The sequence below is a fragment of the Protopterus annectens genome, chromosome 1.part1, assembly GCF_019279795.1.
Source record: "Protopterus annectens isolate FY-2018-M chromosome 1.part1, PAN1.0, whole genome shotgun sequence".
In the NCBI taxonomy this organism is placed as follows: Eukaryota; Metazoa; Chordata; order Ceratodontiformes; family Protopteridae; genus Protopterus; species Protopterus annectens.
In genome coordinates, this window is record NC_056726.1 from 352,629,791 (window position 1) to 352,653,846 (window position 24,056).

At 43.4% G+C, this 24,056-nt stretch overlaps 1 protein-coding gene across 1 annotated transcript in view; it reads left to right on the forward strand.

The window, feature by feature from the left end:
* Positions 1-24,056, forward strand: part of UBR4 (ubiquitin protein ligase E3 component n-recognin 4) — a 3,959,899-nt gene that overhangs the window by 1,021,919 nt on the left and 2,913,924 nt on the right. The window contains 1 exon segment of the mRNA XM_044087073.1: positions 14,394-14,494. Coding sequence (XP_043943008.1) covers positions 14,394-14,494 — 101 coding nt within the window.

A 24,056-nucleotide genomic window follows, 5' to 3' on the forward strand; every position in this document is an offset into this window, starting at 1 on the left:
ATAGTGAAAATAGATTCCCTAAAGTTTTGCCTTTCCTATAGGAAAAAATAACATCGTTCTCCGAGATAATCTTCCAACAATGGATGAGAATTCAATATATTCCAGTGAGTATTAATAATATTTACTAAATTGGCACTATTCCTGCCATAAGTGGTGACAAATCTACATACATCTGATTCCTCATTATGAGTTTTAGTATTGTATTGGAGAAGAGAATCCTGGATTTAGCATTACTAAATTGGACTGCTGACTCAATAGTGCAGTGGAATAACCTCTGGACAAAATCTCTTGGTTAGATCCATTTGATGACTCTGAAGATCATCCACTGAGGAACAAATCCTTTTCATCCGCACAAACTGTGATTTCGTATGTTCGAATAATATGTTTCGGATGAAAACTATCAGCATGTAGAAGGGTATTATATTGTGAGAATTTTCTGTGCGGACGTTCTAAGAGTGTTATCCTCCTGTCGAATTAAATTGACATCCAAATAACTGATTGCACTCCTATTATATTCCACAGTGAATTGATACCTAGATGTTCCCATTCAAATGTTGAATAAATTCCTGGAGGTATTCCTCACCTCCTTTCCATATAAGCCAACAGTCGTCCAGGTATCTTCTCCATATATCAATCTCAGGTAGATACATGTTGTGCAAAGGGTCATATAAAATCATATCTTCCATGTAGCCCATAAAAGATCAGCATAGATGGGTGCAAAGGATGCACCCATAGCACCTGTAGTTGCCAATAGCAGTTTTGTTGGAAATAAAAACATTTTAGTTAGAATGTGTTCAGCCATACACAACAATAAGGTGTTCATCCCTGGGTATAAATTGGTTTTATTTAGCCAGTATTCCAAGGCATTAATACCGCCCAATGAGGGATGCTGGTATAAAGCGAGGATACATCAAGGGTACACATAAGCCATTCAGGGTCCAATTGAGACTCGGAGACTATCTGCAAAAATTCAGTCGTGTCCTTGATTCTTGCTCTAACACATGTTAACAGTGGTTTCAATTTTCAGTTAGAAAAACAGACAAGGGTTCAGTGAGTGACCCAATGCCAGATACAATCGGTCTGCCTGGTGGCTGATCAATGGACTTATGAATCTTAGGAAGTAGATAAAGTTGTTGTTTCCGGATCCTTAACCGTCAAATGAGTTTTGGTTTTATCAGAGATAATTCCAGATTCTACAGCCTTTTCCAAAAATTCATTAATTTCCAAGGCAAAACCTGAGTCGGATCAATCTCCATCTTCATGTAATGATGATGGTTGGAAAGTTGTCTAAGACCTTCATTCATATAATACTCAGTATCCATCACCACCACCGCACTTGTCGGCAGAAATAATAACAATATCCGTATTGTTTCTGAGTTGTGTGAGTGCTATTTGTTCCTTCCTAGACATGTTATGCTTTATAGTGTCAACAGAACCCAAATTGAAGTGTATATCCTTTATAACCGCCTGCTGGAAAACAGCAACATGTTTATCCATGGGAGGGTTAAATGTAGATTTGTGAAATCTAAAAACAGATGATCTTTGAGCATTGTCAGTTTGATCTTGTTGTTGAAAAAATAATTTCAAGTTAAGTTTCCTACAAAAATCCATTGTATCAGAAACCAAAATACTTTCATCAGTGAAAAAAACAGGTATGAAACCAAGGCCTTTATTAAGAAGGGAATATTGATCATCAGTCAAAATATGACTTGAAATATTTAAAACATTAGTACATGAATGATTTACTTCACTATCGACATGAAGAGCTCTTCTAAGTTTTGACCTCTGTGTTTCCTTCCTGCCCTGTGTTTTTCCCCTAAAGGACCTCAGTCCTTCACCCCTTTTAGCATTTGGAGAAACACCAATATTAGGTGTCTCAGTATCAGTAGTCAAGAATCCTCACCAGAGGTAATAAAGCTAGGCCCAGTCTTTTTAAAATAGACCTTGGTCTTTTTGCATAAATGAAGCATTCTTGGTACCATGAGCAAACCTCACACCCCTTTGTGAATCAAATTGTTTGCCCCTATCATAATCTTCCTTATCCCGGCAAATTTATGCAATTTCTTTTTCTTAAGGTTATTTTCCAAAATAGAGATTTCTTTAGATAATTTGCCAAGACAACCCTGAAAACTAGCCTCATGTTCAAACCGCTTCAGGTTGTTACATGTTTTTCTACTTCAATAATATTACTGTATTGTTCTCTCATAGAAAGAGGCCAAAATGTTAACTTTAATCATGGCAGCCTCCTGTTGTGCTTGTTGCCAATCTTTCAACAGAGTTTCATCCGGTGTGCCCACTAGTGGTTGGATTTTACATCTCAATCCTCTAGGGGATATATTCTGTATTTGGTAAGCTTTAAACAATTTACTGTGCCAAATGTTTGTTCTAAGCATCTTAATTTGTTTACCTAATTGAAAGAATAAGTTTTCAACCGTGGCCAACTGGATCCATGATTACCAAATCCACCTTTTCTGTATGTTCAGTTCCTATGCCAAAAATTTTTAAGTCATCCTTGTCGGAGCATAAACCAGATAACAATTTACTGAGATCCATGACAATATGATGACTAAGTGCTTTTTGCTGACTATACTACTGATGAAAGCCTTGCTGCTGAAACAGGTCTAGTTTCAGTTTTATTAAACTACTTTTGAACCTTCCTTGGTGCTGGCCTTTTTTCTGATTTTGGGTCTAAGTGCTCTTGCCGTGCACCAGCCTAACTTGCTAGCTCCTATACACTACATATATTTTGGTGCATGCATGTTTTATTGACATATTTTTAGCCTACCCTTTTGGGGGCACCTGACATCTGGGACAAGAAAAACTGAGGAAAATGGCGTTGGCTGCATCTTTTATACCCCTGATGCACGGACGTCAGGGAAGAGGCGACAGCAACCGATGCCGGACCTAGACTTTGGAATTCAGGCTAACTGAGGGTTGCCTGCCAGCAGGATAACCCCAAGTGTAATGACTGCAGCAGTAAATACACTCTAACATCTACATTTATGATAAGTATGCACAACTGTACTTTTTATCTTGTGTGGTTATGGTGGACAAGATAGGGACCACTGTGTTCAAACCTTGTGACCAGTGTGTGCCCGCATAATGTTGAATTCATACGCACATTCCTCTTGTGTTTGTTTTGAATGCATCTCATCTGACTGTTCAGCCTCTTTGTAGTTGTGCGGGCCTTAGTACTCGTACTCTCAGAGAGACGCAACAAACTCATTGTTGATGGACTACTCAGATCTCCTTTCTCAGAGGCTCTTTCTGCATTTGGAGGGTTCTCCCCCTCTCATAAAAGATCATAAGAGGAGGAGCCATTTGGTTCCCTCTTCTCCTAAAGATCCAGGATCTGAGTCTTTAGAGCCTAGACCTAAAGTACCAAAATTATCTTCATTTCCCTCGGCTCCAGGGTTCAAAACCCCTACCTCTGTACCGACGGTGGAACTGACCCTGATTATGACTGCTAAACTGCTGACTGCTAAACTGCCGCCTCCTACATCGGCACTGGGACTTGAGTCCCTTACTTCTGTGGCGACTTCTGAACCGAGGTCTGAGCCCTTTTCAGTAACGACTACCACTGCTCCGGTTTACCACGGTACCGACCATGACTACACCTGTCCAGATTCTCCCTTCAACCCAAACAGTAGAATCTCCAATTCTGGTCAGTCACTTCCCCCCTCCATACTACATTTTCTACAGGTCCATCGACCTCCATGTCAAAGGGAGAGCCCACACCATGGACCATATACTCCCCGTCAATGGATCTGTTCTCAGGGCAGCCTTGTAGCCCTATTTGGAATGTCCAGTCTCCCTGTCGGGGATATCCACCAGATCCTCCAGGAGCCTGTCAAAACTAGATGTGGTCAGACTTGTGGATCAACTCTTGACAGACAAGGGGTTGTCTTTCCTTAGTAAACCCTCTATCCTATTTGGAACAGTGGAGTTCTCTCCACAGACTCCATCTTGTACTCCTCCTTCGACCTCTGAGTCCGAAGCCCTTTGCTCCAATGCCTTTTCCTGTTCCAGCTGTCACCATTCCAGCGGCATCCTTGTCTGTGGGACTGATCTCCCTATGGACGTATACTCCTCTGGAGCTGAGCCATCCTTGGAGTCGTGACTGGCCCATCGGCATCGAGGGTCCTAGCCGGGCATGGCCGTGGTGGCACAGAGTCCCTTCGAGGTTCCTCTTCTGGCTGTGGAGCGGGATGTGTCCCCAGTTCCGAGGTTGTCCCTCTCTGTTCCGGGCTCCCTTCCCTCATCAGGCGGACCTGCTATTCAGGCGATGGCCTCTGCTGACACTCAGCTGGCCCTGCAGGCATTGGAACACCATACGTACATTCCTTCTAGGCCGTAGTTGACAGTCTGCCCTTCAGAACACCAGGTATGGGAGCATCAAGATACCCTTGAAAAGGGCACCCTGTCTCCTGAGTCATCTTCGGAAGCCCTCGCTGAGGATGTTCCAAAGAAGAGAACATGCAAGAGAAAGCACACAGACTCCCCAGAAGAGTGTCACGGAAGACATGGACTGTAATGAGGGAGAAGGGTCCCCAAAAACTTTTCCTGAAGGCGTCTCCTTTGGAGACATCCTTGAAAGTTTGAAACAGTGAGGAGATTGGAAGTCTTCAAACCCATCCCCTGAGGAGTCGGAGTTCTTGCAGGCCTTTTGTGGTCAACCCGCTCCTGCTTGGGTGACTCTGCCTGTCATTGAATTTGTCCTGCTCGTCGTGTGCAGCGAGCCTCTCAAAAGCCTGACTCCATTGAGCCTATCCCCTGCAGACCGGATAAATTCTTATGTCCCCCCCCCCCGAAGATAGCTCTCATTGGTCTAAAGGATTGCCTGTGGATGCTATGGTGGTTGTGGCGGCAACAAAGCGAGCTTGCTAAGGAGAGCCTCACTGTTAATTCCCCTGAACAAGGGGTTCCGGGTGTTGGACAGACTAGGTAGGAACATCTGTATTCGCCTCTTCGACCTTTCGTATTTGGTCGTTGAATTATCTGGCACATTTCTCTAGGCTCCAGAGAGATCTCATCATGGAACTCTCTGAAACACTAGCAAGAGCTGTAACTGACTAGTTCCGGGATAAGGTGGGCTCGCAGCTCGCAACCATAGAATCCATTTCTAACTCATCCATGAGGTTGGTCTCCCATGCAACCAAAGGGGTGGTAAGATCAGCGGGAGCAGGCGTTGTCCTGAGACGTCACGCCTGGATGTACCTCTGCAACTTCACGGACCCTTTCAAGGCTTAATTCCTGGACGCTCCAAGTCGAGCCTTCCTCCCATTTTTGGATCCAAAGTGAAAGACTCGCTAACCAGGTGTGAGCAGGATGGGAAGACCCTGTCTGCTGTAGGTGAAAGTTTTTCCAATTCCCAGTGGTACTTTGCTAGGAATCAGAGGAGTGGGCAAATGTGGCCCAAGAAGTTCCAGGGTTTTTTTTCATGACACACGTGGTGAGCATACCCCACAGGGCAGAGGGGGTAACTCTAAGGGAAGATGCCCCTTTTGGGGCGGGGGGGGTCTGTGCAGTCAGGGGTCCACAGATTCTTTCTCTGGTCAGCCCTACGAGTGTGGACCACTACGGGCAAATGATGCAGAAAACATATATTTTTTATCTTGCCATGATTTACTACACCTCCCAAAGCTGTCTTCAGCAAAATAAGTACTCATTCCTAATTTTATTTTGTTTTTACTCTTGTCTGCCCTCATGGGGGCAGACATGGCGATTCCTTTGGAAAGCTAAATCTGTCCTATAATGCAGACTGTGAGGACAAATAGCCCTACCATTTGTTGTCAGACTAGACTTCCATTCACTTACAATGGAACTCCTGAAAAAAACTGCCAAGTTTGAGAGTCTGCAGCTCATGTGTCATTGACTGGTATGTGCTGAGTTTTACAAATGTTGTTCCTACTGATGTACTACACATTCACTGAAAGAAACTTGCAAAAGTGTCAACAAATTACTGAGATAAAAAAAGACTTTTCACAAGGAGCAGTTTTGCAAGTTTCAGTTCCTGGCCAGGTTACTCCTCCCATCTCCCCTCCTTCAGTGGGCTACAGTCTCACATTTCCAGTTTTGCTAGATTCAACTATTTAGTTAGCTTTGCATGACCATAGAAATAAAAAAAAAATAGCCTGGTGTGCCACTAAAACTGTTTCCTTGTATGTCTCTTCACTTCTGAATAGCAATTCCCAAGAATAAAAAAAAAGCAAACTCATCAGTCCAGAGTTTAGGCTAGTCTGTCCATTTTTTAAAATGTGCACAGTAAAATATTCAACTTGTAATGCATTTTGGCTGCTGACATGGTTATCTTTACATAGTTATTCACTTATAGTATAACCTGAACTTATGGTATTTAATGATAAATTTTACAACAATTCTCAGTTTCTTAACAATGACCTCCCAAGCCTCTGATGTGACCTAGTACTTTCTTACTATTGCTTTATGTAGTTTGTCTTAGTTGTATACTTGTAGTGTGTTTCTCATCCTCTCAGCAACAGACTCCTGGAGAAGCATATACTTTTTTTGAAAGAGTACCAGCAGCTGTAGCAGTGATACCACACTCCAAAACAATGCACTCAAACATAGTACTGACAAACACAAGGGAATGTATATGTCTGAATCAAGCAGTGATGAAATTGCTAGGGACTTCCCTGAGCAAAGTTTTACTCTTAATTTATCCATTTCATAATGCATAACATTCGCACCACACTTACAAAGGCACACCTTCACCTTCCACAAACAGCAACCCACACCCACACAACTGCTACGGTTTCTCCCTTCAGTTATTGCAAGCCAAGAGTAACACTTTTTAATAAAGATACCTACCAGTCAAGTCTGCATAGTGCACTTGGTCTACCTGCATCATCACCCCCACCCCCCCAGCAACTGCAACATTGCCAGATAAAGCCACTGCTTTGTCCGGTTTCTCCCTACCGTTATTGCAAGCCAAGAATAACACTTTTTAATAAGAATACCTACCAGACATGTCTGCATAGCACACTTGGTCTACCTGCGTCATCGCAGCTCGCCCCCCCCCCCCCCTGCAACTGCAACATTGCCAGATAAAACCATTGCTGCGGTCCGGTTTCTCCCTACAGTTATTGCAAGCCAACAATAAAGTACAGTTGTATACTCTTGCCATAAATGTAGATGTTAGAGTATGTTCACTGTTAGTCATTACTGTAGGGTTCTTCCTGCTGGCAGCAGCCCTAGATCGGCCAGAGTCCCAAAGTCGTGTCCGACGTCGGCTGAAGTCGCTCCTGCCCTGACGTCAGTGTGCCAGGGGTATAAAAAGACCTCAGCTGATACCATTTTCCCCATTTTTTCTTGCCCCGGATGGCAGGTGCCCAAAAATAAAGGCCAAAAGCTTAATCAAAAAGAATAAGCAAACCTAAACCTGAACATTCCCAAATATCACCAGCAAAAATACCTCGGAGAAAAAAGAAATGTCAAGGAGACACAGACAGCACTCAAAGAACAACAAAAGAGGGGACAGGAGGGAGGGTAACCCAGACTGTAACAGTGAACATACTCTAACATCTACATTTATGGTAAAAGTACACAACTGTACTATGTTCTTCATGGTTCACTGTTCGTCATTACTGTAGGGTTGAATCCCAAAGCTAAGAAAGGGTGGATGGAGAAGGAACAGAAGGCCACAAAACCCTGCAGGATTGCAGAGGCAAAACCTGCCCTAGATTTAGAATAGATAGGGAGATTGTAGTGCTTAGAAAAAGTATGCACAGAACTCCAAGTTGCAGCTTCTAAGATCTCCTTGGTAGGAGCTCCACTGAGAAAAGCTGTGAAAGTGGCAGTAGCTCTGGTAGAATGTGTTCTGACATTAACAGGAACAGGCTTACCATGATAAGAGTAATAGAACTTGTTGCAGTGGGCAATCCACTTAGAAGTAGTGTGCTTAGCGATTGCTCTCCCCTGTGAGGTAGAAGCATAAACCACAAACAATTGGTCCAATTTTCTGAAAATCTTGGTCCTGTCCAGGTAAAAACGAAGCTGCCTGTGTATATCTAAAGAATGCAAAATACATTCCTCTTCACTTTGAGGATTAGGATAAAAGGTAGGCAAATGAATAGTCTGATTCAAGGCTACTTTCGAAACCACCTTGGGCATAAAGATGGGATTAGTCCTCGGGGACACTCTGTCCTGATGAAAAATAATAAAGGGTTTAGCCATGAGAGCTTGCAATTCCGAAACTCTTCTGGCAGAGGTAATGGCTAAAAGAAAAGCAGTTTTCCATGATAAAAACTTTAAATTTGTGGAAGCTGCAGGTTCAAAAGGAGATAGTTAACTTTTCCAAAAGAAAGTTGAGATCCCAAGTGGGAACTGTTGCTCTTAAAGGAGGCCTTATATTCTTCGCCCCTCTCATATATTGCTTAAGTAACGGATGAGAAAAGATGCACACAGATCACAGCCATTACACTACCAGTCTCAAACAACTATAAAGAACTTTAAGACCCTAAGCAAACTACTCTCTCTATTTTTACCTCAGAACCTAACTCATTAGCTGCGGTGATATACACCCAAACCCAGGCCTTGAAAATCTAGGAGCCCCAACCCTCAACCTGAATGATACCCTACTCCACCGAGACAAATCCACGCTCCTCATTTTAAATTTAAATGTTAAGTATACTAAAAGTCCACGACCTTCATGCACTACTCTCCTTTTATCAACCTGTGATTGTCTTACTAACAGAGACTTGGCTTAAACCAGGCAACCACAACAATGAAATCACTCCACCTGGTTACAATATAATTCATAGTGATAGAATAGGTGAAAAGGTGGGGGGGTGTTGCTGTAGTGTACAAATCTCACATCATTCTTGAGAAAAGTAGACATAACAAACCTAGACCTCATAAAGTTGAACTCACTCTAACAAAACTAAAACTTAATGATAATAAACGCATCAACATCATAAAATGCTACATCCCTCCAGGCAACAATATCCCCATTACAGAAAAACTCCTAGAATGGATATCTAACTCCCTCCCCTAGGAAGGCATAGTATTAGGAAACCTTAATACTGACTGGCAAAACTGTTCCAGTCATAAGCCACTCTCCCATATTAACCTACATGCCTAACCCAACTCGTCACTTCTCCCCACAAGAACAGACAAGAGAACCAAACATCAATCCACTCTAGATTGGATACTCGTATCCCAGCCATCACTGATATCCCTAGCAGGATGTCTACCAGACACCAAGTAGTTACCAAGCCACATTCTTACTCAGATCAAAATCACCACAACTGACCCAAATGTCTACATGCCTAATTAGAAACAAAAAACATTAACTGCTTCAACTTTATAAATGACATAAAAATGTGCAACTGGGCCCCCCTTAAAAACCTACCTCTTGATGAAGCTGTACTATATTTCAATACTACCTTCTTAAACACCCGCAATCATCATGCCCCCTCCAGAACAACAAGAATTAAAACTAAATATGCCCCCTGGTTAGCCCCAGACACAATGTTATGCGTTATGAAATGGAGAAATTGAGTAAAATTTTGCTCAGCGAAGTCCCTAGCAATTTCATCCCTGCTTGATTCAAACATATACATTCCCTTATGTTTGTCAGTACTATGTTTGAGTGCATTGTTTTGGAGTGTGGTATCACTGCTACGGCTGCTGGTACTCTTTCTATACAAGTATATTCTTCTCCAGAAGTTTGTTGCTGAGAGGATGAGAAACACACTACAAATATACAACTAAGACAAACTACATAAAGCAATAGTAAGAAAGTATTAGGTCACATCAGAGGCTTGGGAGGTCATTGTTAAGAAACTGAGAATTGTAAAATGTATCATTAAATATCTTAAGTTCAGGTTATACTATAAGAGAATAACTACGTAAAGATAACCATGTCAGCAGCCAAAATGCATTACAAGTTGAATATTTTACTGTGCACATTTTAAAAAATGGATAGACTAGCCTAAACTCTGGACTGATGAGTTTGCTAATGTTTTTTATTCTTGGGAATTGCTATTCAGAAATGAAGAAACGTACAAGGGAGCAATTTTAGTGGCACAAAAGACTATTTTTTTATTTCTATTGTCATGCAAAGCTGACTAAATAGTTGAATCTAGCAAAGCTGGAAATGTGAGACTGTAGCCCACTGAAGGAGGGGAGATGGGAGGAGTAACCTGGCCAGGAACTGAAACTTGCAAAACTGCTCCTTGTGAAAAGTCTTTTTTATCTCAGTAATTTATTGACACTTTTGCAAGTTTCTTTCAGTGAATGTGTAGTACATCAGTAGGAACAACATTTGTAAAACTCGGCCGCCTAGGGCACTGTTCTACCAGGGACACTTTTCCATTATTTATTTGGTGTAGACCTAAGGCCGCTCCTGCATACCAGTCAATGACACATGAGCTGCAGACTCTCAAACTTGGCAGTTTTTTTCAGGAGTTTCATTGTAAGTGAATGGAAGTCTATTCTGACAACAAATTGGTAGGGCTATTTGTCCTCACAGTCTGCATTTTAGGACAGATTTAGCTTTCCAAAGGAATCGCCATGTCTGCCCCCATGAGGGCAGACAAGAGTAAAAACAAGATAAAATTAGGAATGAGTACTTATTTTGCTGAAGGCAGCTTTGGGAGGTGTAGTAAATCATGGCAAGATAAAAAAATATATGTTTTCTTCATCATTTGCCCGTAGTGGTCCTTTAAGTGCGGCCCGATTGCTTTCCTCTGGAAGCAGTTGGGGGATGTTTCTCACTGCACCAACATGCCTGACAAAATATCACCTCAGACTCTTTGGTGCAGCAGATTATTACCAGAGGTTATCACATCCCCTTCAGCTTTTGCTTCAAATCTCCAAAATATATTCTCGACGTTCCACCTAGTCAAATGGAATCTGCAGCTCAAGAAATTCTAAAGCTGCTTCAAAAAAAGTCATCCAAATAGTCCCACCAGCCCAGATAGGATCCGGGTTCTACTCCAGGTTATTTTTAGTGCCACTAAGGACGGGTACTAGAGATGCATTTTGGACCTCAGTATCTTAATCAAGTTTAAGCAGACAAAATTCCGGATGGTCTCAGTTCAGACTATCCTGCCTTTCCTGGAGGAAGATGTTTGGATTTGCTCTATAAATCTTCGGGATGCTTATTACCACATAAAGATGACGAGATCCAAAAGATTCCTCTGCTTCCGTTTGGGAGCCAATCATTACCAGTTTCACACACTGCCTTTGGCCTCTCTGCAGCCCCCAGAGTGTTAACCAAATGCATGAGTGGTAGCAGCTCACCTGAGGCTGCAGGGATTCCGGTTGTTTCCATATTTGGATAGTTGGCTCCTCACCGCTCCCACCAAGCATCTACAGATAATGTCACAAATATACACTCTACAACAGGCACAGCATTTAGGGATTTTTATAACTATGGACAAGCGTTAGCTGACCCCGGCCCAATCCTTGGAATTCATAGGGACAATGCTGAACACACTATATTGCACGGTCTCCCTTCATCACAGATTGGAAAGACTTGCTTCTCAGAGCAGAGCCATACTATCCCGAGACGAAGTGCCCGCCAAGGCAGTCCTTCAAATCTTGGGATCGATGGCGTCAGCAATAACAATTGTCCTGTTAACTAGAGTACATATGAGAATACTTCAGTGGCTCCTATTAACACAGTGGTCAATGTTAACTCACCCATTATCTTTCCACATTCGTTTAACGAATGTATGCAAGAAAGGCTTTGCTGGATGCAGCCAGATATATTTCTATGGAGCCGACCCTATTTCTCCCCTGCAGCCCAAGGCCACAGTGACCACAAATGCTTCCCTTACCGGGTTGAGGGGGGGGGCATTTTCAGGGTGAGACTGTCCAAGGCACTTGGTCATCAGCAGAGGCCAATTTGCATATCAATGTCCTAGAAGTATTGGCAGTGCTTCAGTGTTGCAAGCATTCCACCACGCCCTCCCGTCAGGAACTGTTGCTATTCAGACTGACATGTCAGTGGTCTGGTACATCTACAAACTAGGGGGAACCCAATCCTATTCTCTGTGCCAGGATACCATTAGAATTTGGCAGTGGGCGATAGCTTCCAACCGCTTTCTATTAGCCAAGCACATTCCTGGGGATTTCAGCTTAATTGCAGACAAGTTGAGCATGTGCATTCTCCTACATATAAAAGTGGTCCCTCAATCCTGCAGTGGCTTTGATTTTCGATTGCTGGGGCTAGCCTTGCTGCGACTTGTTTACCTCACCCATAAATCACAAGTGCAGAAGCTACTTTGCCCTAACCCCCCCCCCCCTTGAGGGACGTGCTCACACGCTTGGCCCTTTGGACCGCTCTATGCTTTCCCCCTGATACCATTGATCCCGCATTTCTTGAAGTAAGCAATTCGGTTGAGAAGCACAGTAATCCTCATTGCTACTTATTGGCCTCGACAGGTTTGGTTCCCCATCCTATGGCCTCATCTAGTATGAAAACCATGGATTTTGGATCCAACTCCGGAATTACAGTCTCACACTCAGGGATGACCTTACCCAAACATCTCCAGCCTCAAACTGGTGGCTTGGTTCCTCCACTTCCATTATTTGCCAGGCATAAGAAGCTTTCCTCACCTGTCAGCGACATTCTTCTTGCTTCTCATAAGCCTTCCACCAGAAAATTGTATAATGATAAATGGAAGAGATTTAGTTCATGGATTCATAATAACATTGATCCTGGTTCAGCCCTGATGTATTTCATTATCTGTCTGGTCTGTTACAGTCCAGAGTAGCAGCTTCTATAATTCGGGTTCACCTGGCTGCTATTTCCAGTTTTCACTAAGGCTTCGGGGACACCACCTTGATTTCTCATCGCCTCTGCAAAACTTTTCTGAAAGTGGTTTCTCACATCAGACGCCCTATTAGAGAACCTATTGAACTTGGAATCTTACCCTCGTGTTGCAGGTGCTAGCTAAAGATTCCTTTGAACATGCAGCCAATTGACATGAAATTTCTCTCGTGGAAGTCTCTCTGTCTGGTGGCTATCACTTCAGCATGTAAGATATCTGAACTTCAGGCCTTGTGTCAAACGTCCCTATTTAGTTTTTCACAAGGACAGTATCGGTTTGGACTAATCCTTCCTTCCTGCCCAAAGTAATTTCCGAGTTAACCATGAACCAGACTATCAACTTACCAGTATTGTTTCCTAATTTTTCAAATAGAGAATACTGTCCCCACTTAATGAATGTGCACAGTTACGGTTCTACCTAGACAGGACAAAATCCTTTAGGAAATACGACCAGGTTTTTCTCTCTCCTTCTGGGCCTAAAACAGGAGAGTCAATTTCCAAGATTACTTTGTCCCAATTGCTAAGAGATTCCATTTGTTTTGCTTACAGTCATAGTAAATTGTCCCTGCCTAACAAAATTAGACCGGATTCAACCAGATCTGTGGTAACCTCTGTGGCCTTTCACTGTAGGTCTACCATATTTGTGCAGCAGGCCTCTCCACATACCTTTATTAATCATTATAAATTGGATTTGGTCTCCAGGGGGAGAGCTGTCTTTGGCTCACTGGTGCTCAGGAATATTCTTCATAGGGCCTTCCAGGAAACAAGGTAGCTAGGGACTCTGTCCCATCAGTAAGGAATGAATGAAGATTAACAACATCAGATAAAAAAGTTATCTTAATATAGCGTTCCATCTGTGTTGTTCATCTTCATTCATTATGTCCCTCCCACCATCCCCCTCCAGTAGGCTCCTGGAGGTTTTTGGATTTGGTCCTTTTTCTGGTTTAGGGTATTCTGAGCAGGAAAAACCTCCACTTTTACTTTCTTATGCAAACTCGATCTGAGGTAATGGGGAGAGAGGCACTATGGGTGAGCTTAGCAGGAGAGTTTTTTGGCTAACGCGACTTAGATACAGTGGCTGAGTCTTTACCAAGGATCAGTTCCGAGCCCATCAGTAATGAATGATTGAAGATGAACAACAAAGATGGAACGTTATGGTAAGACTTTTTTGGTTTGGGAACCTTCAGATGTCAGTTAACAGATTTGCAACTTTTTCAGCTGTATTATAATGTGGTTCAGCTCTCGGTACCCTTGTGCAGCCACAAGTCATTATGTGATGGTTGCAGTAATCTTTGCCTCTCTTATACTGCCATGCAGTACATGAAACAAGAGTGCCAAGAAGTTTAGCTAGTGAGGACAATTGTTTTCTTTTATTGGTATACTGCTGATAGCAGGGAGCTGTTTAAGATGGTAGAGATTCTATAAAATTTTATAAGGTTATGGTTAAATGACTGTAGCAGTCCAAGGTATAGTCTTACTATGGGGTATATATACAGTTCATCACTTCCTTGATTTTTTTCCCCATGTTTAACTATTGATTTATATTTCAGCATTTATTTATGTGGAATACTTGTCTTTTTTTTCTCTGTTGCAGTGGAGAATTGGTGCAAATCATGATTGCAACAGCTAATGAAAATCTTTCTGCAAAATTTTGTAACAGAGTCTTAAAATTCTTCACAAAACTCTTTCAGCTTGGTAAGTACTTTTTATATGGAGCTCATTCACTTGCTTGTGTGCTATTGATGTAAAGATTTAATGTGTTTGCAAACAGTGTTCCTCATCTGCACTGTTTGAACCAGTTAGTAAACATTTGCATTCATTCTTGAACATTTTTTCTAGCTGTGTTTTCTGAATTCTAAATTGAGTGTGAGCTTACACGTATACACTTCCAGAATGTGACATTTGCAGCTGCTTTTCAACTTGTAATAGTTAAATCCATGGTCAGTGAGCAGTGAAGGCTGTTGGAGCTTCCATTTAGCTTCATTTTTTTCAGCCAGTTGAGATAGCTTCCTGTATGTCATATCAAGTTTTAAACTGATAAGTTACTTAAGCAGCTTCATGATTGTCATTCAGAGTTTTAAATTAGTCAGTTCCTGACCTTTTCACTTAGTGTAGGAAGCTTTTTATGCACTAAGTACTCTCTGTGAAAATGTAATCTGAAGTAGTTTACTTCATTTGGTCTTCAGCCTGTGGGATACTGGATCCGTATCTGATCTGAGCTGGCAGTTTCACTAGCATCTGCTCTGAGCTCTAAGCACCTCCCCTTACCCATAATACACCTCCACTACCTTCCAACCCCCAGATCTTGTTTGCCATGGTTTGCCTGTGGCATTGTGATCACCTGAGCTCTGAGTTAGTAAGTGGATTTTTGTATTTTCGAGCAACTTTTTTTGCAAATATTTTCTATCTTGGTGTTTAGTGTAGGTTCCCTCTCCTCCTCTTGCTGGTGCGTCGTGTGTTAGAAAGTTTTCTAAGTAGTTTAATGACAGTTTGTTAGTCTGCATTGCTTCCCCTCCCCCCTCAGTGTTGTGTGTGTCTTGAGTGTGGTGAGTGGTTGTGTGACTGGGAAATACGTTATTTTCTTCACCTTTTTTCCCCTCTTTATTGTGCTTTTCCTGATTAGTCATGGCTGTCCCAAAGCCTGTATTTAAAAGGTGCACTGAGTGTGGCTATAAATTGTCTCCAGCAGATGGCCGCACTCTGTGTATGATGTGTTTGGGCGTTGCCCACTTGAGTATAGTGTATACTATCTGCGCGGGTTTTAACCCATGCACTATTAAAGACAGGAAGGCTAAGTTGGCCCTCAAAGGCCTTCTTTCCATTTCTGAGGTGGCTGCCTCGTCCACGGCTTCAGTCGCAGCGGCTGCTGTGACAACCTCTCCTTCCTCTCTTGCCCTTGCTTCTCCTCCCTCCCAGGCTGGGATTCAAATTCCCACCTCTAAGCCTGTGGAAGTGGAGCGGAAAAGGGGCAGAGAGGAGGAGAGCGAGCACAAGGACAAACATCCTTCTAAACCAGAGAAATGCAAGAGGTCTCCGGACCTTCTATCTACTCCCACCAAACGTCAGGCTAGGATCCCTGACTCCCCTCGGCTCCATTCTCCGAGATTGTCCCCGAAGCCAGAGGAGACCCATCCTCTGTCTAGGGCCTTGGTTCCTTGACCTGCCAGGTCTGAGTCTGCAGCTTTGTCGAGGTCCACACGAAGCTTGTCAGAAGTTTACATGGATAAAATGATGAGGTTCTTTCGTACTCTGATCCAGATGGGGGTCCTGACAGCCCCCTCTCCCTCTGGAAGGGGGGAGCTCGCTTGTCTTTTTCACACCAATTTCTAGTTCTCTGATCTGTCCACCAGTTTCGGAGTACTCTGATCTGTGGATGGCCTTAGTCAGGTGGTCGGCGCTGACTGTACCTATTTCCTTGACGCCAACTGCCTGGACCATGTCTGATCCAAGTGGCTGTCTGAGCCGGAGTCTGGGTGTCTGATCCTAGGGAGTGGAACTTTTTTCATCGGCTCCAGTGTTGTTGGGCCAAGTTCCCTCCCTCGGAGCTCTGTCCACTTCAGGCCCGGCTCCGATTCTTGCTTCCGATCCTGGGAGAGCGGCTTCCGTTTTGGCTCCCCAGGAGGTTCGTTCTCCCTCTGCATTTGACGTGGTGGAAAGGATGCTCTCCTCTGCTTTGAGTCCCTTGACTATCCACTTGGATTCTGCCCCGACCCCCTCGGCTCTGTCAATGCATCCCATCAGTTTTCCAGAGGGACAGCCTGTGCTCGAGGATCCCCAGACTTGTTTCCCCTGAGGAACAAGTGGCTTGCGAGTTCCTTCCGGAGAGCCCCACCGGAGATGTGCCTTGCAAGCATACATGTAACAGGAGGGAGTTGGACCCCCCTCCCCCCAAGTTCTTCACCGAGGATATGGATTTGGATGATGGGGAAGGTTCCCCCAGGTCACGTCCCGAGGATGTCTCCTTTGGAGACATCATGGAAGTCCTACACCAACTGGGAGGTTGGTCCACCCCAAACCTTCTGACTAATCTATGTTCCTGGAGGCTTTTGGCACGGGCCCATCTACTTCCTGGGTGTCCCCTCCCGAAGATCCCCTGGTGGACCTGGTCACCTCGTGGGCCTGGAAGGAGCTGGACACTGTGGAACCAACCCCTAAACATCTTGATAAGATCCTGAGTCCACCATTAGATAGGCCAGCATGGAACAAGGGCTCCCCCGTAGATGCTATGGTGGTAGCAGTAGCCACAAAGAAGAAACTAGCCCAAGAGAGTTCCTTTGTTCATCCTCCTGACAGAGTCTGGCGGATGATGGACTGCTTTGGGAAGCGGGTTTATGCTTCAGCGACCTTTTCCATTAGAGAGCTGAACTACCTGGCCCATGTCACGAGACTCCCAACGCGACCTGGTCATGGAGCTGGTGGAGTCTCCCCCCAAGTCCATGTCGCAGTAGGGCAGGGACTTGTTCTTTACAAGGATGGCCACTTTGAAAGCAGTCTCCAACACGTCCATGCGACTCTTGTCACATGCCACTGAAAGAGCGGCTAGGGCGGCTGGGTCTGGCATGTCCGTGAGGTGCAATGCCTGGCTCAGACAGTCTGTTTTCTGCACCTTTCAAGGCGTATTTTGCCAACACCTCTTACAACGGCGCTACGGTCTTTGGTAAGATTGTCAAAGAGACTTTAGCCCATAGTGAGCAGGACAGGAAGACGCTGTCTGCCATTGGAATCCGCTTCTCGAACCCTCAAAGATCCTTTTCGGGAATCAGAGAGAGCAAAAGAAGATGTGGTTCCGGAAGTCACAGTATTTTCGGGACACTCAGGGCTCTTCTTCCCTCAGAGGCAGAAGGGGACAGAATGGACGCCGGCCCAGAGGCAGAGAGGGTCCGAGGAATTTTGGGCCTCGAACCTTTCTCCGACAGGCCCAGACAGCAACCCTGAGGGATTCCCCTACTGCTCTATTCTGGAGGCAGTCTGGGGATGATTGTCCTTCACCTGGCGGTATGGGAGTCTGTCACATCAGACCACGGGGTGCTTCTGATCATATCCAGAGGATACTGTATCCCCTTTGTGGCCCCACCCCACCCCAGACACCTCCCGGATGTACCACTTATGCAAAGGGAGGCAGAAGCACAGGAAATTTCCAAGCTGCTAGAAAAACGAGCTTTCTAAACTGTCACCTCAGATCAGTCCGGATCAGGTCTCTACTCCTGTTTTTTTTTTTTTTTTTTTTTGTGTCAAAGAAAACGGGGTACTTGAGGCCCATTCTGGACCTGTCTACCCTGAACCTGTCAGTTGCCAAAGAAAATTTTCGGATGGTCACACTTCAGTCCATCATGCCGTTGTTGCAAGAGAGCGACTGGATGTGCTCGTTAGAACTCCAGGATGCTTACGATCGCATAAAGATGCACAGAAGCTCCAGGAGGTTCCTCCTCTTCCAGCTAGGAGTCGATCATTACCAATATCGAGCCCTACTTTTTGGTCTCACCACAGCCCCCATGGTGTTCACCAAAGTGATGGCGGTAGTAACGGCTCACCTGAGGCTTCAGGGGATTCAGGTCTATCTGTACCTGGAAGATTGGCTCCTCACTGCTCCCACCAGGCGTCAATTTTCTCAAACCAGGCATTATTAAAGCTTGCCGACATTTGGGAAACACAATCAGCTCATCCAGATCGCTTCTAAATCCTGTCCTGTGATAAGGAAATATGGGCAAGGATGCAAAATATCCATATATCCTGAGTGAAATAACCTTGAGGATACTTCCCTCTTCTGGGTTATTGATCGATTCTGAGCCACCTATAGTGTTTCGTCTGTAGGCCCATGGCCTCAAAGTTAATGCCCCAGCCTGTGAGTAGTTACTCCCATTGCAGTTTCCCAATGTACAGAGATATTATTCCCCAAGAGTATGACCAGTATGTTATTAGTTGTTGAAATGTAGTTGTGTGTAAGTTTTTGTGTGTGTGGTTTGTATGTTGGTTGTATGTGTGTGTTGTGTGTGTGTATAGGTTGTATGTATGTTGTATGTGGTAATATTTTTTATTATTTTTTTTAGATTATTAGATGGTTTGCTTTTTTATTTTCGTTTTACGATCGAAATTTGCCTTCCATAGGTTGTATGACACGATCGATCAAAGGCAAGTAATATAGACCCGTAAACTTCATTAATTTGATCTAAAATAAACTAAACTTAGAACTTCCTCCAGATTCAAGTGTACCTAACACCAAAAAAAAAAAAAAAAAAAAAAAAAAAAAAATAGATACAAAAAAAAAAACATGGCTCAAAACCCCCTCTTGCCCCTCCTCCATCCGGCCTAATCTCTTCCTTCATTATCTCTTCTCTATTATAATCTTTCTTCTCTATATATTTTTTTTTTTCTATGCTTGCTATATCCTATGCTACCAAAACTGCTTTTTTTTTTGAAAATTAATTTCAAATGTTTATTTTATTTTATTTTATTATTTGACCACACTCCTGACTCTGTGTACTATTTGTTTTATTTTTACTACTCTTTGTTTATTTTACTATTGGTATACCCTTTCTATCTTTTGTTACTGTATATGTTAATCTATATAAATTTTGGTTTGTTTTTTTTTTTTTTTTTTTTTTTTCCCTTGGGCCTTTTCCCTGAAAAGGGTTTCTGTTTCTTGCCAACCCCCCATAACCAAATCAAAAAAAAAAATAAAAAAAAAAAATAAAAAAATAAATTAAGTAAAATGTCTAGCATTGTCAGCGCAGCTTGGCTTCACACCTCAAGGCTTTCCCGTTGAGCCTCGGCAAGAGCACCTTCGCTGTCTGTCTGAGCACCTTCTGTGTCCTCCCAGCGGTGTTCGAAGTGAGTGAAAAGAGTGTAAGTGTTGTTAAATTGTTGGTTGTTGAGCCTTGGTTGCGCGTTATAATGCATAAAATATACTGCCAATCATTAGCAGACGGGACTGTTGTGGCGACTTCTGCTGGAGAAAAAAACAAAAAAAAAAAAAACAACAACAACAAGAGGTGTCTGCTTGCTTGTCTGTCAAACACATAACACATGATATATTATACTAGATAGTTGAATACTGTCAGGTTGTTTGTGGTAGGTCTAGCTTTCCCACTCCCCTTTGTTGTATTGATCAAGCATCTTGTTGTGACAGGGCAGTGCATTGCACCAACAGAGAACTTTCCTGAGATTTTTTTTTTTTCTTGATGCCAAAATATGTTGTCTTTTAATCTTAATTTGTAAAACACTTGTTTTTTCTGCATCTAATGATGAAAAATGTGTTTTGAGTTAGTAGAAGCAGCCTAATTTCCCAGAGATTTTAAGTATATTGTTTTTTTTCCCAGCTAAGAATGCGTATTTTTAGGAAAGTGAAATAGTAAGGCTTTCTAGTTCCTAGTCTTTGTGCGATGGATATAGCAGCAGCATAATGATAGTAAAGATCACTGATGCAATATAAAATGTAATATGTGGAATTGCACCAGTCACTGTCTTGCAAATGTCTGGCCATCCAGCTTGACAGCTAGGATTTTTTAATGCCCTTGAACAGGTCCTTCTTCCGCACACTGTGGATGTCTGCAGGTGACTGATGGTGTAAAGAGATGGGACCACTCTTGCCATCTTTTCTTTTTTTTTTTTATGTAGAGTATTTAAAATGGTCTGGTACCATCTGAGCCAGCTTCCGGCACTGCAGGTACCCATTGGGAATATATTCCTTTCTACATAATAAATTGCCTTATAATGTCCAAGTAAGCAGTGACTTAAAGGGATCATTCTGAGGCTGATATCCCTGTGAAAGTTATCAGGAAGTGTGCTTGTCGCTGACTGATTCTGCTGAATAATTTTTACCTTCAGTGTCTTTTCTGCTTTCGGCCATTGCATAAGGTGCATGAAAGTAAACTATATGCTTCTGTTGATTTATAACACAAAAAAAATTGGATGCAAGTCAGGAGATGGCCACCCTTAAAACCAAGGAAGAATAGTCTCTCATGATGAGCAAGAGTCCAAGTGCTCTAAAAAGATGGGAAAGAAACCGCTATGTAAGCTTTTGTAGACAGAGCGTTTGAAGCCTTTGTGATTTTACAAAGTCTTTCAAGTGTGTTTGTTCGACTGAGGTACAAATTTATTTCAGCCTTGACATCTGTTTTTCCTTTATTGATGTGTCTTTGAAGGCCAAGAATAAACTGCTTTTCTGGAGGTTTCTTGGGGAATTGCATCTGTTTTACAGCAGGAGTCTTTGCTGCTGTTTGCAATTGGCTAACATAATCTAATATGCAGTGAGAATTCACTACCTCTACTGGCATAAGAGCTATTTTTGTTCAAGACTGCACAGAATCTGAGGAAGATACCCTTTCATTCCTGTACATATAATCAAACTAGACTGAGCCTCCTTTACTTCAACCAGTAGGCCTAAAACCTGCTGTATCAGATGTTCATTGTGTTACACTGCTGCAGTCATTACACTTGGGTTATTCTGCTGACAGGCGGTTCCCCAGTCAGCCTGAGTTCCAAAGTCTTGGTCCGGCATCAGTTGCTGTCGCCTCCTCCCTGACGTCAGTGCGACAGGGGTATATAAGATGCAGCCGACGCCATTTTCTCCAGTCTTTCTTGCTGCGTGGTGCCCGAAGCAAAAGCAGTTTGCAAGTGCCGGTCGGCTGACTCCTGAGATTTTCATTCCGAATCCAGAACCAAAGTCTTCTACAAAGCTAAGTACCCCGTTGGAGAAACTTTTTCTTGCCTCAGTCCGATGTCAGTAAAAGTTAATAACTGTATTTCTTGTTAGAAGCAAATACCTCATAAGGATTTCCATTCCTATTGTATCCCATGCCTAGGCCCAGACCACGATGTCACTGGTTGTCGGTTTTGTGCTAGGTTTAACAAGTGCACTACTAAACATCGGTTTGATTTTGCCCAACATTATTTTGGCAGAAAATTCAATTACACCATGCCGTTGGAACTTCCGACGACTGGAGTACATAAAAAGCGCAAAGACAAGGACAGGCATCCGAGGCTCAAAACTGACGGCGAAGCCTCTTCTAGGCCGGTCGCTGGTTCTCCGGTTTTCAGTGAGACGCCTTCGCAGCCCTGACTGCTTCTGCAGAACCACAGGTCGCCTCTGACTCCCACTTGGAGATGGCTGGGCCTTCGGACACGCAAGTTTTTCAGACTACCGAAATTAACCCGTCAGAGGGATCCAGAGTAGCTGAGCAACCCGCAGCTTCAGAGGGCGTTTTCAGACCTACTCAGTTAAGCATTAAACCCTCTGCTAAGTCTAAGCCTCCTTTAAAAACAAAGAAACAAATACAGCATTCTCCAGGACAGGCCTCCATGCCTAAGAAACAAATGCTCAAAATGGCCGAAGACCTAATCACTGTGATCAGGGGGTCCCATCCCCCTCCTGATAAAAGGCCCAGACAGGATGCAGACGGACTCATCCGACCAGGTGTCCATTTCTTCAGATTCATCCTCAGACCTAGGATATTCTTTACCCCTTATGAGGATTCTAATGCTGAGGAATCAATTCCATCAGCCTCTCCGCCTGAGGGGACTACTCCTTTGGGGAAACCTTACATACCATGAGTGAGCATTTCCATTGGGAAGGCCAGGATTACTCAGAATCCAAGAAAAGGCTCAGAGACTTCCTTTTATTACCTCACAGACCCCTTGCTATTCTGCCGGTGTTAGATATTGTGGGTGATGTGTATACTGAATCCAGCTTAAATCCTGATTCCTTACCTCCAGCCCCAGTTAAACCTGACAGATACTACAGAGTCCCTGACTCTCACAAATTTCTGTATAAAACCTGTTGCTGACCCTGAAACTGTTTGTCAGGGACCCAAAGGGATTAAGGCCTCATCAGCAAAAAATCCAGTTCCCTCTGACAGATTCCAGAGCATTAGACAGATGGGGAAAGAAAGTATATACATCAGCAACATTAGCAATGAGAGCCTTAAATTGCCAGTTTCACATGCTAAAATATCAGCAATTTTTGATGTCTCAGTTGAAACAAAAAATGCTTCCAGATTCAGATCCTCCTAATTTTAAAGAAATGCAGGATTTATTGCATGCAGCTGAACAAGTGGAAAAACATACTTTGCAATCTGGGTTTGATTCTTCAGAGGCCTCCTGTAGAGCAGCAGTTGCAGGCTCTGTCATTAGAAGACATGCTTGGTTAAAAGAACATACGTTACCAGATCATGTTAAAGCAAAATTATTGGATGCACCTTTGCAGCAGGATGTGTTTGGAGTTAAGGCAGAAGAGGTATTAAAGAAAATGGAGGATAAGGCAAAATCTATGCAAACGGTGAAGGATTTCTTACAGGTACAGCCTCCTCAATTTAACAGAAATTGGCCAACAAAGAATCTGTCCTTTCCAGTTAGACAGACCTCAAAGGGGCAGCTACAGACATCCACGAGGTAGAGGTCAGCCACAAGGTCTTTACAGGCCTAGACAGTGGGGTGCACCAGGCCCGAAAGAAGGGGAAGACAGGCCCCAACCATATAAAAAGCAGCCTCAATGACTTCCCACTACAGCTGCCAAACAGCCCTCTCTTGGCAGCCCCCTTGGGAGGAAAACTGGCACTTTTCTATCACAATTGGCATTTGATCACCAAAGACAAATGGGTACTCAACATTGTATCTCAAGGTTACAGGTTCCATTTTCTCACACTGCCAAGGTTAAAAGGAATGCCAAATCTGCCACGAAATCAATGGGCAGAGGCTCAAAAACAAATTACAGCACTCATGGACATGAGAGCTGTTCAAAAGGTACCACCGCAGGAGCAAGGACAACGATTTTACTCAAGACTCTTTCTGGTTCCCAGAAAGGACAAAGCCTGGAGGCCCATTCTGGATCTTTCTTCTCTAAACACTTACCTGGATGTTGCGAAATTCAAAATGTTGACACTACAGCAGCTTCTTCCCATGCTGGGCAAGAAAGCTTGGCTAGTAACCTTGGACCTCAAGGAGATATACCTATCAGACAAAACTGCAGAAGATACCTCAGATTCATAGCTGGTTCAATGCACTATCAATTCTCTGCACTGCACTTTGGCTTATCTACTGCGCCCAGGGTCTTCATAAAGTGCCTGGCACCAGTAATTGCATTTTGCAGACAGGAATTCAAATTTATCCGTACCTGGACGACTGCCTGATTCAAGCAGAGAGCAAGGACATTCTTCTAAAGCATCTGGCGTTTGTAAAAAAGTTAAGTTGCCTGGGGTACCACAGTAAACGAAAAGAAATCAAAACTAGTGCCCTCACAAGAGATCATATTCTTGGGTGCCAG